At 38.1% G+C, this 17,383-nt stretch overlaps 1 protein-coding gene across 1 annotated transcript in view; it reads right to left on the bottom strand.

Moving 5' to 3' along the window:
• Positions 1-17,383, bottom strand: part of serinc5 (serine incorporator 5) — a 50,355-nt gene that overhangs the window by 7,215 nt on the left and 25,757 nt on the right. Inside the window, exons 5-11 of the mRNA XM_007243945.4 lie at positions 14,800-14,893; positions 10,072-10,283; positions 7,231-7,323; positions 6,384-6,510; positions 3,767-3,836; positions 1,872-1,908; positions 232-376 (exon numbers count right to left, since the gene is read on the bottom strand). Coding sequence (XP_007244007.3) covers positions 232-376; positions 1,872-1,908; positions 3,767-3,836; positions 6,384-6,510; positions 7,231-7,323; positions 10,072-10,283; positions 14,800-14,893 — 778 coding nt within the window. The remainder of the gene's footprint in view (positions 1-231; positions 377-1,871; positions 1,909-3,766; positions 3,837-6,383; positions 6,511-7,230; positions 7,324-10,071; positions 10,284-14,799; positions 14,894-17,383) is intronic.

Here is a 17,383-nt window from a genome sequence, read left to right as displayed (position 1 = left end):
CTAATAAAAAACTATATACAAGTTAAGATAAATTATATTAAATCCTCAGGATTTAGTCTGACAACTGCACATCTGGAGAAGTGAAATCATACTGAACTCAGAGCCAGTGAAACATTAAATACTCACTGAAACACGGACTGCTGTGATGTTGAGGCTATATGTAACTGTAAAATCCAGACACACTTGGCACTACTGTTGGTGTGGACTGAAGAAAGAGAAATTAAGACTTACTGGAACCAGTTAGTGGCGGTCATCATGACGTAGAGAGAGCCGAGGAAGAAGACAAAGTGGAAATACCAGTAGCTGTAGATGGTGCCCTCGCCCTCATCATAAATAACATTCTGTCCTCCAGCAGTTTTCTCATCGTCGTAATCATCTGAAAAACATGCAGAGAGAACATTCAGCAGCAGATGGAGCTGTGCGGTGTCCACGCATCACCACCAGGGGGATCCATAGAGCTTTTTAAAAGTTTAATTCAAGCACCACAGCGGCCATAAACGGCAAGGCAAGGCAAGTTTATTTATATAGCACCTTTCATACACAACGGTCATTCAAAGTGCTTTACAAGTTAGAAAATACACAGAGAAATCAAATTAACAAAAATGTAAAAGATTAACAGTAAAAATGGAAATAAAAACTAAAATAAGAATAAAGCATGATTGATTAAAACATGATTAAAACAAAGAGAATTAAATTAAAAACATGTAAAAGAACAACAAGGAATTAATAAGAATAAAGCATGAATAAAACATAATATAAAAGTGCCGTTACAGAATAAAAGTGTGTGGAGCTGCAGTGTTTTAAGCTGAGCTGAAAGCCTGCTCAAACATGTAGGTTTTCAGTCTGGATTTAAACATGTTTAGTGTTGGAGCTCTTCTAATGCTCTCTGTTAACTGGTTCCATTTAAGAGCAGCGTAGTAGCTAAACGCTGCCTCTCCGTGTTTAGTTTTTACTTTAGGCGGCTCTAACTGAGCAGTTCCTGATGATCTGAGAGCTCTGCTCGGCTCATACTGCTGGAGCACATCAGATAAATATGCTGGTCCTGCACCATTAACACATTTATAGACCAGTAACAGTACCTTAAAGTCTATTCTGTAACACACTGGTATCCAGTGCAGGGATTTAAGGATGGGGGTGATGTGCTCCCTTCTTTTACTCCTAGTCAAAACTCTGGCTGCTGAATTCTGAATCAGCTGAAGCTGTTTGATGGTCTTTTTGGGGAGTCCAGTTAGGAGTCCATTACAGTAATCAATCCTACTAGAAATAAAGGCGTGGATGAGTTTCTCCAGGTCTGATTTAGACAGAAAATCTCTGATCTTGTTGATGTTCTTGAGGTGATAAAATGCTGATTTGGTGACTGCTTTGACATGACTGTTAAAAGTGAGATCAGAGTCCATTTGTACACCAAGATTACGCACTAGTTCTTTAGATTTCAGGCTTTTTGAATCCAGATAGGCAGCTAGTCTGTGCCTCTCATTACTATTCCCAAATAAAATAATCTCTGTTTTATCTTTATTTAATTGCAGAAAGTTCTGTGCCATCCATTTATTTATCTGCTCAAGGCATTTACACAGTGAGTCAATGGGACCATAGTTGTTTGGGCAGAGGGCCATGTAGATCTGAGTGTCATCTGCATAGCTGTGGTAAGATATCCCATAGTCACGCATGATTTCCCCCAGAGGAATCATATATAAATTAAATAAGAGTGGCCCAAGAATTGAACCCTGGGGTACACCACAGGTCACTGGCACAGTCTCAGAAACATTATTTTCCATTTCCACAAATGGAAAATAATGTCAAGTCACTTCAGCTTCAATATTAATATAATATGAAGAAAGTAATTATTAATTTATTTATTTATTTATTCTTACCTCCATCATCACTGCAGCAGAAGCAGCATCGCGCTCTCTGAAAGAATGACGAAGAAAAAATAAAAAACAATCATTAAAAGTCTAGATTACAAATTGATCAGCCATAACATTAACACCACCTCATGTTTCTACACTCACTGTCCATTTTATCAGCTCCACTGATCATATACAGTGGCTTGCAATAGTATTCATACCCCTTGAACACATTTTCACATTTTGTCACCTTTTAACCACAAACTTAAAATGTATTTTATAGAGATTTTTAATGAAAGACCAACACAAAGTAGAACATAATCGTGAAAAGAAAAATCATACATGGTTCTCAACATTTTAATCAAGTAAAAATCTAAAAAAAAAAAGTGTGTTGCCTATGGGATCCAAAATTTCCCTTTGTAATCAAGTAAGTCAGTGAGTGAGTGAGTGAGTGAGTGAGTGAATCAGTCAGTCTCCATTCATCCATCCATCACTCTAGAAGCCTCTTAATTAGTTCAAACACTCCAGCTGTGAGTAATTTAGTTTAATGTGACCAAAGTTTAACATTTTGGCCCAAACACAAAGAGCTATGTGTGGAGGAAAAGTGTAACACTGCTCATCACCCTGAACACACCATCCCCACTGTAAAACATGGTGGTGGGAGCATCATGATGTGGGCATGCTTTTCTTCAGCAGGAACAGAGCGTTTGGTCAGAGTTAATGGGATGAAGGATGGAGCTAAATACAGGACTGGAATCCTGCAAGAAAACCTGTTGGAGGCTGCAAAAGACTTCAAGCAAGACAATGACTCTAAACATACAGCCAGAGCTACAGTGGAAAATATTAGATCAAGAATATTCATGTGTTAGAATTGCCCAGTCAAAGATCCTTTTGCACGTCACACACGTATCATTTTTTTTGTTTCACCTTATTCAATAATGTGCTACTTTGTGTAGTTTGTAGGTGTATGGTGAAAAAATGTGAAAATGTTCAAAGGGGTATAAATACTTTTGCAAGCCACTGAATATAGAATGGACAATGAGTGATGTGTTTAAATCTAAACAGGATCCAGAAAAAAATCCAGATACCAGGACCAGGTGTAAACAGGGTAAAAGTGGTTTGGGTTGTGTTTGCATTAAAGAAGAACTCCAGTGTGAAACTTGGTTAGAATGGATTTTAATGGGGCATATTTTTCCCCTGCAGATAAATCGCTTTTTCCACAGTTATTAAAGCTCAAAGTAGCTCCACACCTCATTGGTAGAATCCGGAGAGCTCTGACATTTAAAACAAGGGCTTAATAACTTTAAAAGTGCACAATAAGTTGATTAAAACCCACTGTTTACAACCCACAAACACGAACCATTCTGTCTTCTTTTTCCTTCGCCTTCTCCTCTGTTTTACCAGCTGAGGTTGCACTTCGAGCACAGCACACATCCTGGCCATGTCTTCTTCACGTGTACAGCATGTACTTCCATCTACATTTTGTGCTCGTCACTCTACTGATTATGACTTTACTTTAAGATGGCGGCACCTGGAGATTTAGCTTAAGATATGGGTTGTAAACTGTTTTTTTTTTTTATATAAACTTCTTTTGCACATTTTTGCAAGTTGTTAGTGCTTCGTTTTAAATGGCAAGGCTCTACGGATTCTATCAATGAGGAGTGTAGCTATTTTGAGCCTGGGTAACGGTGTAAAAAGCAATTTATTTGCAGGGGCAAACTATGCCCCATTCAAACACATTCTAAGCCCTTTGGACAAATTGCTCTAAATTGCTGGATCTCGGAAAGCTGTGCGAGAGCAGAAATGGGTTATTCAACAAAGGTTAGTATTCTTTATCATGTTTTACTAAACCCAAAGTCGATTTCACACCAGAGTTCTCCTTTAATGGGTAACTAACTGTAAAAGGGGTGAAAACACTGTACCTCATTTTCTTGCACTGAATTTCTGTACACCCTCAAAGCTGCAGAACTCCTCTTGGTGGTGGAGGTCAAACTGTGTTCAGAGAGAGAGAAAAAGAGAAAAATGTTTTCTTCCACTTAGTCAAACCCCTCATGTCTGCTCTCCTGCTGCTTAGAGGAAAATAAGGAGAATAGCAAACAGTTAGGCCTCTACTGCACTCATCTCTGCACTCGTTTCTGCTAAAGCTGCTATTAATGCTGAAGATTCTTCTGGCTCGAGTGTTTCCTGGAACTCGGTATAATGGGCACCGGTTGAAAGTACTTTTTCTGCTGAAGTATGTTCCCCTCTGCATTTTGTGGCGGACAAAAAAAAAACGGAGAAGTAAAGAAAGAGACGTTTGGAAAGAAGATGGAAAAATCATTCAGAGTTGGGCCCTGGCTCTGAATAATATGTCTGACAATATACACATGTCACCAGCAATAACATCTGCCTGTAAATACACTCTCAGGCCTGCGAGAGACAGCTTCTGCAGACATGTCTGCACTTGATGGGAAACATATGTGCAGCGACGGCTGCTGGAGCAGCGTGAGAGAGAGAGAGAGAGAGAAAAGAGAGAGAGAGAGAGCTAAATGAAGAAGGCTTTAATCTTCTCTTCAGCTTCACCAAGGCTACCTGCTTTTATGTCCAAATGAACACAGTGGCATAACCAGATAATTGCATGTTTGCGCCGAGTTTGGGTTCGGTCTCTTTACACACCCTTCTAAATGACCTGGTTCTGGTAGTGAGCTGATTTGCTTTAAAGGCGAGAAGCAGGAGGAGGTTTTAGGGAGGTTGGAACGAAGCAAAGAGGCAAAAATGCAAAAAATATAGATTTAGAAATACACTAAACACACTAAAGCCATTGCAGCACAGCTATGCATATTTGCAACCTCAAATCTGGCAGTAAACATACACACACTATGTTGGGGTGAGACTGGGAAGTGGCACAAAACTCAGAAAATCTTAAGGCAGCAGTTGATAAATCAGGGGTCGCCAATAGGCGGACCGCTAAACTGTTAACTACTGAGAAGGATTTAATTGTATACGTGCTTTGTGGCGCAGTAAACTCACAGACCAATCACGTGTGGTGTAAGATTACCAAACGCTCTCCTCTGCCAATCAGATCTGTGCAGACGCGGTAAGGAAAAAAATAAATAAATAAATAAACACAAATGCCAAAGAGGCATTTTTTATAATTATTATGTTTTTTCATCATAGTTCAAACAACCTTACAGGATATAGCACTGAATCATAACACAAGTTAAAAATCGGTCTGGACCTTTGCCTGTTGAAATTTTCTCTAATTGGACCAAACTGAATTCTAATGAAATACCCCTGTGATAAATGTTAAGGTTCCTTTACCCCAACTAACCCACCCACTTCTTCACCCCACCCACCAACTACTTCACCCCCACTTTCAGCTTATTCAGAGAATCGAACCAGCAACCTGCCAGTTCCAAGCCTGCTTCTCTAGCATTTTTGGCAATGACTGCCCCCCAGAGCAGCAGTTCTAATGGCTTTCTGAATTATTAACATCCCTTTTTGTCTCCTCATTTAGTTAATTTTCTTGCACTGCTGACATCAGTACATGAGTAGAAACAAGGAGAAAATCTACAATAACATCTTAAAAATTGGTCAGACACTAGAGGGTCCAGAATCTAAAATACTATCTAAAATAAGTGAAATCAGTGAATGAGCATTTGTATTTTAAACATACAGATACTGCATCAGATTACAGCATATATGATTGTATGTATGAGACGACTGATCACTGACTGAACATTTCCTTACTTTAAGACATTTGCAACACCTATAAAAGAATGTTAAAATCTGATTTATACCATACAGAAATTCTGAACAAAAGTTAGAATTGCCCTGAAGACTCCCAGTGATATATCCTACCACTGTTAATGGTGTAAGGTGCTTGAGGAACTTTTAAAGGTTCTTCAAGTTGAAGGTGCTTTAAAAAACTTTCAAGAAAAAAAAATGTTGAGCTTTCTTGATGGTCCCCCAAAGTACCTTGTGTGGCACCTCCATGGTCAAATTGAAGAACCTGTACATTACTTTAAACAGTGTATCTGCCGTTAATTGTGTTAACATTGTGTTAACAAGTGTTAACGTACGCAATTAATTTTGCCCTCTGCTCCAGCCCCAACCCTGTCCAATGTGAATATTTTTTTTTCTAAAACAGTTCGCTTGTGCTGAGCACGTGATCTGGTCTTAATCCGGCAGAACTATCAAATATATTGCTTTTTAATTCAGCAAAACTGCAGATGAGGAGAATTTAATACATCTGCGCTGCACGTCCCATTGAAAACACTGTGTTTAAAAGCACAGTGGCAAACTTTCACAGAGGCTTTATCTACCCTCAAACGTAGTATTTTATTTATTGACACTACTTATATAAATATTAGTAATAATTGTATTTTACATTTCTTACATTTAATATTTTATTTAGATTTAAATATCCACTATAAAAAACTTGCGTTTTATAAAGACAAAGTGCAATTATCCACTGATTTTAAAGCCCCTTTATAAGTTGAAGCTCTAAAAACAAAATAAAAGCTAATCTTAATTGGTTAAAAAGGTAAAAAGTAATACCAGGAGTACAGCACACAGCCGAACAGAATGGCCGTTCCCACGCCCTTCACTATCTTGCTGTCACTCTCCGATCCGGAGTTGAAGGGAAAGACACAGACTGTAACGTTCTTTCCATCTTGTTCCACCACTGAGAAAGAGAGAGAGAGAAAAAGAAACAGAGAAAGACAAATCAGGCAAGGTTCATACACTTTTTAACCAACTAATTCATTTTCATGACTTTTCCATGCCTTCAAGGTAAATTTCCATGGCCATACAATTTTTAAAACCTCAGTGCAGACATAGACAATTAAACAAAAACTAAAACTATAATTAAAATTGATTATAGTAGGTCTAAAACGAATCTGATAAAAATGTTGACACACAATCTTTAATAATAAAATGTATGTCAGATCCTGAGAGCTCCTGTGTGTAGGGCTAAATTACTGTATTAACTCTGAGCTGACTTTTTTTTTTTATCTCAAAATAGATTTTCTCCATTGATAAACTGAAAAACAGAGCAAATTTCCATGACTTTTCCAAAACTTTCTGGGTATTTTTATTTTTCCAAAACTTATCCAGGCCTGAAAATTGATATTTTTAAATTCTATGACTTTTTAGGTTTTTCATGACCGTACGAACCCTGACAGGAAACACTGAGAGTTAACAGGTAAAATCTGAGTGGTGTGAATCAGGGTGTGGTAAAATAGGTTTAAGAAACCTAGTGTGCGGTGACACATTTTAAAAGTGGTTTAAACTTCTAAGATTAAGGCCCCATTCACTCGACCACAGTGGCCTGTCAGATGATACTCTCCAGTGTAAACCGAGCCTATACCCACAGAGAGACACACACAAAAGCAGCTGCACTCACTTTCTATGGGTTTGCTGGCCAGGGCGGAGAAGGTGAGGTACATGACGTAGACGCTGATGATAGCTGGCTGAAGCAGGCCTGAGGTGGGCTGGACTGTGGAGAGAACAACAGCAATCACAGGTCAGATTAGGAAAGCAAATTTGGTACACACTGAATACTGAGAGTCTGACCTTCACACAAGGTTTCAGTATTCTCTAAGCTGCAGAAAATAACACCACCTTCACTTTCAGAGCAGACTGTCAGTTAAGGGCATTTGTTTTTTTTAAACACTTGATTCTGGGCTTGTTTGGAGGAGAAGGTGATTTTCACTGGTTTGTTTTCAATATGAGAACTTTTTCCAAACCATGGATTGATTTTTAAATCCTAAACATCACATTGTGTTTCATTAATGCTTCGGTTGCTTTTTAATTTTTTTGTGTGTATTGGGGGGGTGGGGGGTAAAAAAATACATAAGTGGCAAGGATCAGCTCCAGTTTTATTTTTAAATAACATTGTTAATTATTTTTAAATAACATTTTTAAATAAGGAAATAACATGATTATACAGCTCTGAAAAACAACAATTTAGAGACCACTTAAAAATGATGTGTTGTTTTGATTTTACCAAATTAAAACCTTTGGAATTTAATCAAGAGGAAGATAAGATGATAAGACATCAAACCAAGCTGAACTGCTTGAATTTTTGCAACAGGAGTGGCATAAAGTTATCCAAAAGCAGTGTGTAAGACTGGTGGAGGAGAACATGATGCGAAGATGCATGAAAACTGATTAAAAACCAGGGTTATTCCACCAAATATTGATTTCTGAACTCTTGTTTTCTTTGCATTATTTGAGGTCTAAAAGCTCTGCATCTTTTGTTATTTCCATTATTTTCCTCATTTTCTGCAAATAAATGATTTAAATGACAATATTTTTAATCCCCAGCACTCTACAGACTACAAACACAGTGATGTCATGGCACACATGCCGCAACGTTGTGACGCATCACTAAAAGAGCAAACTGCATCCTCACAAACACACTTGCAGGCTATTGGCTAATTCAAATCTCAGCTCCTACGATTGAAAAATCACATTCATTTAAATTGCAATTTCAATTAAAAAACGATTAATTGTTCACCCCTAGTGTTAAGTATTGTTAACTGATTGAAATGAAATAACATGATGAGTGATTTCAGTAGTTGGATAGTGTTTTAAAACTATTAGAGTTCAATTTTGTCACACCAGTCACAGCCATCCATTAGCATCACAGCACACACCTGCCTCAAACCATGTTAAGCAAGATGAAAAGCACTTCCTGCTGCGGTTTCCGGCCCTGTGTGACCCTGTTATTTATAGGAATTAACAAAATCAAGCTACAGTGCTGAAAGCAGCAGCAGCATCATCAGTAGTAGTGATGAATAAACATGTTGAATCAGGGCCTACAGCTGTAATGTGAGAGGGGCAGCGTCTGTAATCAATACACTGCCACTATCTATGGAGGTCCAGTCAATGTCTGGCATGGTGCTAGCCCTGTTTCACGGTCAGCTGATATGCCTGGCTAAAACTGAATAGATACGTGATCAGTCAGTCAGTTGTAAGGGTTTGGTTTTATGTTGTAGTAGAGGGGAGCATCTTTTCTTTCAGTTTTCTTTCAGTTGCCATTTGTCATTCATATTTGTAAAAACTACAAATTATGAAAAAGCAGTAGTAGGATAGCTTCAAAACAGTATCCAACTACTATAAACACTATTCTTGTATCTAGGATTTAATTAATTGACTGTAAAACGTTGAGTTTGTTCCTTATATCCGAGTACACCCTGCGCAAGACGTGTTGAGATCCTTCACCCTGCCAACAGTCTATTTTCACACCTTGTGTTCTGTGTTGTTTAAACAGTAAAGGTGCTTGTGAATATATATCTTCGCTAATAAGCGTGGTGGTCTGGAAGTGATGTGTGTTTAAGTGAGGTAAATTTATGGTGTATTGTTATCTTGGCAATGGAAAACACAAGTATGCCGAAGACTAAAGTAACTGAGACAGACGTCAAAAGTCAGATGTTTATTGCCCATCTTAGCAGCGAATTGTCAACAGGCGCATCACTTGTTATGCACACATGGTTACCCAGCAGTGCACAAACCCACAGCGCTGACTGGTTTATTGCATGTTACGCCCAAAACACACCCATGATAAATTAAAGAGAATTAGTACATGATTTAGTCTAGCACTTCTGAGGTAAAAACATGATTAGAATGCTGTAGAATAGCACTGCTGAGCTGAGGTAAATTTATGATGGTAAATAGCACTGCTAAGGTAAATTCATGATTTAGAAAAGCACTGCTAAGGTAAATTCATGATGTGGAATAGCACTGTTCAGGTGAATTCATGATGTAGAATAGCACTGCTGAGGTAAATCCATGATGTAGAATAGCACTGCTGAGGTAAATTCATGAGGTAGAATAGCACTGCTAAAGTAAATTCATGATGAAGAAAAGCACTGCTGAGGTAAATTCATGATACAGAATAGCACTGCTAAAGTAAATTAATGATGATGAACAGCACTGCTGAGCTGAGGTAAATTCATGATGTAGAATAGCACTGCTGCAGTAAATTCATGAGGTAGAATAGATGTAGAACAGCACTGTTGAGCTGAGGTAAATTCATGAGGTAGAATAGCACTGCTGAGCTGAGGTAAATTCATGCTGTAGAAAAGCTCCTCACATCTGCTTTATCCTGCTGCATAACGTTTCCTGTGGAGGCTCAGAATAAACAGCCGCTGCTCCACACCCAGGCTGTATGTAAACAGTGTTTGTGCTGGATAAGAGCAGCAGACGGACGGTGATGTTTGGGGTGCGGATGTACACTCACATGTCTGAATGCATGGAGAGATGGCCAGCAGCGAGATGACGATGCACAGACTCGAGTTCACGCCCAGGAAGATCTTGTTGAGGAAGCAGGCCTCAGCGTGTGTGTAGAACATGGCCATGAAAACCATGGCTCCCACTGCCACAGAGAACAGCACCAGAGTGACGAAGGCCAGCGCCGCATACCACAGCTTATTATACTCCACTCCCGACGTCCTGCAGAAAGAGAGAGAGGGAATAATGTTTATCACTTAATAGTAACAGTTATTATCAAGCGGTTATGTAATACTGCCTCTAGAGATGCAACGGGAAAAAAATCCCCCGAAAAGCGAACTAAATTAATAATTTTGCTGAAGAAAAAAAAAAGCGATTACAATACTACAATGTACAAATATTATATTCATCAGACAAAACAACAAAGCACAATACATTTGCCGCAGAAGTGCTATTCTAATCATGCATTTACTGCAGCTGTGCTATTGTTACTCATGAATTTACTTTGGCAGTGCTATTACAATCATGAATTTACCTCAGCAGTCCTATTCCAATCATGAATTTACATTAGCAGTGCTATTCTAATAAAGAATTTACCTCAGCAGTGCTATTCTTAATCATGAATTTACCATAACAGTGTTTTTCTAACTATCAATTTACCTCAACAGTGCTATTCTAATCATGAATTTACGTGAACAGTGATATTATAATCATGAATTTACATCAGCAGAGCTATTCTAAATCATGAATTTTCAGTTCCCTTCGGACAATGGAAGTCAGTATAAAAGGATTGTATTTCAAGTCATTTTGGAGCATTTTCTCGTTTTTTTGGTCCATTTATCGTGAAATGTCTATACAATATAAATAAAAACTGCCTGACTCACATTATGTTCAAAAGTAAAAGAACACACAAGTTATAGTAAGTAAATAATGAATAACAATAACATTTATTAACATTACCCACACATATATCACAATTACATAATGATTTTAATGGTTTAATAAAACAATACATTATATGTAGTATAAATAATGTATTATTAATCAATTATTGGTTATATATAAAGTTATTTTTCTAGGTTAAGGAACTCAAGTCAACTTAACTCATCTTGGGTTCTGCATTACATTCAGAACAGTTTGTAATTTAGTGATTAGAGCAGAATGAACTGAGGAAATTCCTCTTTTATGAGCATATGGAGTGAATGAGTCAATCACCCTTCACAAAAACCACTGAACCCCCAACCCTCTGAACGCCTGGCAACTCTCCAGTACTTAGCTCAGTAACTTCGGCATGCACCACACACACACACTTTTGTACAACATCAAGGCATGAGAATAAACATGCATCTCCATGTGTATACAGTATAAGTCAAAAGTTTGGGCACGTCTCTTTTCTTTCTTACTTTACATTGTAAGTTTAATATTGAAGACTATATTAAAGCTAGACAGAAACACACGCTGATTTATTCTGTAAACAAAAAGTGTTATATGTTTTATACTATATAGATTCTTCCAAGTATGACAATTATCTTTGAGGACAAATCTGCACACTCTTGGTATTTTAATCTCAGTGTCTTTTTGAGGTAGAGTAACCTGGAATAATTTTGAAGGAGTTTCTGGAGGTGCTAAACAACAGTTGCTGATTTTCCTTTACGCTGTGAAGCTCCAGCTCATGCAAAATCACCTTCTCAGTTGTGTTTAGATTAGGGGATTGTGGAGGACATACACTTTATAGGTTTCATGTCATTAATATTAATCTAGAATGTAGAAAATTAATTAAATAGAGAAAAAAAAAACATTGAATACGAAGGTGTGTCCAAACTTTATGCAGACAGTTTTCTATCATTTTAGTTATTTTTTTTAAACTAGTTCTTCATTTCATGGTGAATGTTCCAAAATGTCTGGAAATAAAATCTTCACATTGACTTCCACTGAAATCTAAAATATTTTTTTCTGAGAAAAAATCTGGAAGAAAAAAAAACATTTAATAAAAAACTTAAAACGAAAGAGAAAAAAAATGGTTTTACTATGTATGTGTATGTAAAAAGGTAAATATTTAGAATTTTAGTAAAAATCACTTCACAGGGTTCTACAGTCAGAACATTTTACCCTAAAATTATACAGTATTAACACACACACACAGCTCCACCCTTGGATTTCCTTTGAATCGGGCGTCACATGGTGCGTCTCCTACACAATCAGCCATGAGTAAGATTTATTTCAGTCTTTTTGTGCTGAGGGTCCGGGTATGTTTGGGGATTATTTATTGTGAACTGGGGAGAGGAAACTGTGCTCAGTGTCTCACTGCCATGTGTTTCCTATGCTCTCTCCATGTCTCTCTCTCTCTATCGCACTCTTTCTCCACCTCTTAATGTCAGCAGCACAATACAGGGTACAGTCTGCCACAGCAGCCCACACATAATTTATACACACAGAGGGTAAAGCTTGTTCCAACTACCACACAGCCACACAGCTCTGCTGTAAAAAACAGACAACAAAACCCCAACAAACCGAGTCCTGTCCTGCTTTACAAGACTAAAGAAGTTATTAGAACAATGAAAAAAGAAAGAAAAAAAATATACAGCCATATTTAACTTATCATCACTATTGTGCAAAACCTTCTCAGTATCTCAAAATGGAAATTTTATCAGAGAATGAAAATAATAATAATAATAAATAAGATCAATGTATAAATAATGTATACCAATTAACTCTGGGGCAGCATATTGATCCATTAACCATGTCAAATCTAAAAAATAATTGGTAATAATTTTGATTTTTACAGGAACAGTAACAATATGCTGATATTCACCGATATACACTATATGGACAAGGGTATTGGGACACCTTTTAATCAATTCCTACAAAATCAAGGATATTCAAAGGACGATTTTGCTGGAGTAACTGTCTCTACTGTCCAGTTAAAGCTTTCTACTATATTTTGAATTTTACAGCAATCTCATAACATTGTCACAACTTTATCATTGGGTAATATTAGTACTTATTCATAAGACTTCAATTTGGCATCTAATCTTTCCAAATGCCAATCATGTTCCATTAGCCATTAATATACCAATATAACACATCCTATATTATAGACCATATATTATAGAGCATTTCAGTGTTGTTACAACACTGTAGGAACCAAAACAACAGGTTTTTATCTATTTCGACACTGTCAAACTGTGAGTGTGTCTGCTGGAAAGATGGAGCACTGGTGTTAGACATGGTGGCAATATAGTCTTAGAATATGGTCTTATTATATTTGCTCCAGAGAGTAAAATTTTGCTGGCCTTACTATGATTATGGGTATATTTTTAGCCTGGTGTGAACCAAAATAGCAGGTGTGAAAGGTGCTGCCAACAATGGTCCAGACCAAAAAAACAAAATTTGCTCCCATCAAAAGAGGAGGTCCCTCTTTTGTTCTGTTGGTTTTGAAAAGCAAAAACACTGGTTTAGACTAATGGGTCAGTTGCAGGAAGTTGAGAAAGGGTATAGAATACCATTGAGCAATAAGTAAAGAAAAAGAAACTGGTGTTTCGAAATCCAACTCCTCTTCCTGTGCGTGTAAGACATGTAAGGGTAAGGATGCAACAGATTCCACTGGTGATTCCCTGTAACTGTAGATTAACTCTTATTTATTCCCAGAATAAAGGGGATCCAAGGGAATTCTGTACAATAGACTTTGATTTTGGTAAGAAGGCAGAATTTAGTACAATACCCAGAAAGGCAAATCCCTGATTTGTCATTTAGAGCATTTATTTGCAGAAAATGAGAAATGGCTGAAATAACAAAAAGATGCAGAGATTTCAGACCTCACCTCAAATAATACAGAAGAAAACAAGTTCATATTCATAAAGTTTTAAGAGTTCAGAAATCAATATTTGGTGGAATAACTGTTTTTAATCACAGTTTTCATGCATCTTGGCATGTTCTCCTCCACCAGTCTTACACACTGCTTTTGGATAACTTTATTCCCTTCCTGGTGCAAAAATTCAAGCAGTTCAGCTTGGTTTGATGGCTTTTGATCATCCATCTTTTTTAATTTGGTAAAATAAAAAAAAAACTAAATTTTTAAGTGCTCTCTTATTTTTTCCAGAGCTGTTTGTATATAGCGCTACTGAACAGCAACAGAACTTGCAGTAACTACTGTGTATCTTTAATAAGGCTCTAGTGCTGTGGTTCAGTGAGGAAATCAGTATAAAGAGTGAGTAGTTTTCTTGCTGGTTCTCAGAGGCGATATGAAACTGTCAGCTGAGAGCAATGCAATAAGTTTATAGCACATAAATCTGCTGTTCTTTTCACCGGGCTTTTCTATCTCCATCTCTGTCTCTTTCTCTCAGAATATTCACTTTAACATCAGAACAATATAAAAAAGAAGCTTCCCACCCTCAGTTCTATATTATTATAACATGTCTAGGAACAGACCACCCAGCCAGCCCACTCTGCAGTATTCCCCAGTATTTCTGGCTGCGCTGTGGAAATTAAGAGGTGTACAGACCGCGCTTTACACTCCCTCTGCCCTGTCTAATAGATTCCAGTTGCGCTGTCTCCAGTTTCTCAAAAAGAAAGAAAAAAAAAACTGGATGGAGGGCTGGAAACAGGAAAATGGAATTATGACAAGTTTCCAGGGGCCTGATAGGTTTTCCACTGGTGATCCCGCAGACAGAGGGAGGGAGGATTAGGAAAACAGTGAAGTGAAGTGTGTGGATTATTGTGCGATGGATTCATATCTCACCAGTTCTGATTCCATCTGTGAGCGAACTGGACCAGCAGCATGAGCTGAATCAGGAGGAACAGGGAACCCCCAGCAGCTCCCACATAACGCCACACTGTACAAAGAGAGAGAGATAGAAAGAGAAAGAGAGAGAGAGAACCACAAACAGAAAGAGAGAGAATTCAACATTATTTCAGGTTTAACACAGGGCTCTTGCTTCTTTTTAAATGTCAAATTTAATGCTTTTAAGACCCTTTTAAGACCTCAATAAATATAGTTTTATAGTAGTCATAACTTTTTAAGTAGAAAATAATTTATTGTATTGAAAATTAAAACTTAACATCTCCAATTTGTTATCTTTTTTCTTTTTCAATTTTGTTCCATTGTGATGCAGAACATGTTAGCATCTTAGCTAGCTCACCGCTAATCTTAGCCAGCTCTCCGCTAACCCTAGTGTTCTCCCCGATAACGTAGCAAACTCGCCGCTAACGTATGATAGCTTTAAGCTAATATTAGTTATCTCCCCAGTAATGTCAGCTAGCTCGCGGCTAATATTAGCTAGCTCTCAGCCAACCTTATTTCTCTCCCCAGTAACGTTAGCTAGCTCCCCGCCAAACATAGTTCTCTCCCCAGTAACTCACCGCTAATGTTAGTGTGCTCTTTCGCACAGGCATTAAACACACAGTCTAAAAATGTAATACCTAAAGCAAATTTACAGTAAATTTAAGACAATTTAAGACTTTAATTATCCAAATTAATTACTTATTGCTGCTGTACTTACTTATGTTGAGCTACATCGCCAGACCTGTCCCTGTTTAAGAATGTGTGGGATGCTATTGGACACACAATCAACAAACACCCCTTACCCCCTATTGCATAATAAGCAGAAAGTGTGAAAATATTTGAGCAGCATGGGATGGATTATAGCACCATTAGGAACCTCTATAACTCTATGTATGTTTCGCATGTTGTATTACACGGGTTACACACCACTTCTGTATCTCTTTTGATCACAAGAAAGAGAAATAGTAAGAAAAATGGAGGACAAGTAAAGGCCAGAGAAACAGAAGGGTGTGAATGACTAACAGAAAGAGAGACTTAAATAGATTTAGAGCGAGAAAGAAAGGGAGTGATCAGAAAGAAGAGAGATTATAAGAGGAGGAGAGAGATGATGGCAAAGGACAGAGAGAGCAAATGAGTGACACAAAAGAGACAGAGGGAGAATGAGAAAGAGAGAGAGAGAATAAAGTGGTGGGAAAGGAGAGATAAAGACATAGAAAGGTGTGAAAGGAGGCAGACCAGTGGGAAAATCAATCACAAAGAAGGACAAGGTCAAAGAAGGTGTGGATGATAAAGAAGAGGAAGAAGGGAGATTTAGGGACTGAGAGAGAAAGAGACAATAGATGTGTGAAGGAGGGAGGAGAGAGGGAGCAAAAGTGAGACTGTAAAAGAGAAAGGCAGGGAGACAAAGGAGAGGGAGCAAAAAGTGTATGAGTGGCAAAGACAGAGTGAGAGAGAGTGAGAGGAAGAGAAACAGAAAGGAAGGACAGAGAAAAGTGGATTAAGTAAAGGAAAAAACAAAAAGGGGAAGAAAGAAAGAAGAGAGAATAAGAGAGGGAGGGAAGGGAGGGCAGGATGAACGAGAAGGGGTGGAAAGGGCAGATCAGAGAGAAAATGAGTCACAAAGAAGGGGAAGGTCAAAGAAGGGTAAAGAGAATAACGAGGGGGAAGAAGAGAGTTAGGGAAAGAGACGGTGTGAGTGTGTGTGTGTGAAAGAGAAAGAGAGAGAGAGAGAGAGAGTGCGTGAAGGAGGAAAGAGGAAGGGAGCAAAAGTGAGGGTGTGAGGGAGAGAAGCTGGGAAAAAGAAAGACAGATTGATAGAAAGTAAAGGAGAGAGAGGAAGCAAAAGTGTGTCAGAGCAGCAGAGTGGGAGGAGAGAGAGAGAGCAAGAGAAAGAGACAAAGTGTATGAGACAAACAGAGAGAGAGAGAGAGAGACACACACAGAAAGAGAGTGCTGTATTGTGTGTCAGAGAAAGACAGAAAGAAAGAGAAACAGAAAAAGAGACAGAAGAAGAGAGTGTTGTATTCTGTTTCAGAGAGACAGGTGTATGAGACACAGAAAGCACAGAGAGAGGAGAGAGACAGACAGAAAAAAAGAAAAACTGAAAGAGAGACAGAAGGAGAGTGTTAGATTGTGCGTCTGCAGATTAAGACTCGGCTCTGTTGGCAGAAGCCGGATGATATAACATCAAAGTATCTCATCACTCACGCAGACACAGGCTAATGACAGCGTTTACGAGTGAGAGTAGTAGATACAGGACGGGACAGGATCTCCTGCTGGCCTGCAGATGTTCTACAAACAGAACAACACAAAGCACTGCCACACGAGCTCTGCTAAAACTCCACACAATGCCTCTGCAGAAACCTTTCCACAAACCTTCACCAGCCACGGATTAGGGATAAGCCAATTAAACAAAACAGTAATAAAAAAAAAAAACTCAAAAAACTCAACCAAAATCAAACAAGCGCTGGATGTTAATCTACACAGATTTCTCTCCAAAAAATGTAACTTTATTTGGGTGAGTAAAGCACTTCTGTTTCCT

Source organism: Astyanax mexicanus, chromosome 22 (genome assembly GCF_023375975.1).
Source record: "Astyanax mexicanus isolate ESR-SI-001 chromosome 22, AstMex3_surface, whole genome shotgun sequence".
In the NCBI taxonomy this organism is placed as follows: Eukaryota; Metazoa; Chordata; class Actinopteri; order Characiformes; family Acestrorhamphidae; genus Astyanax; species Astyanax mexicanus.
This window is presented reverse-complemented; position numbering and strand designations above follow the sequence as displayed.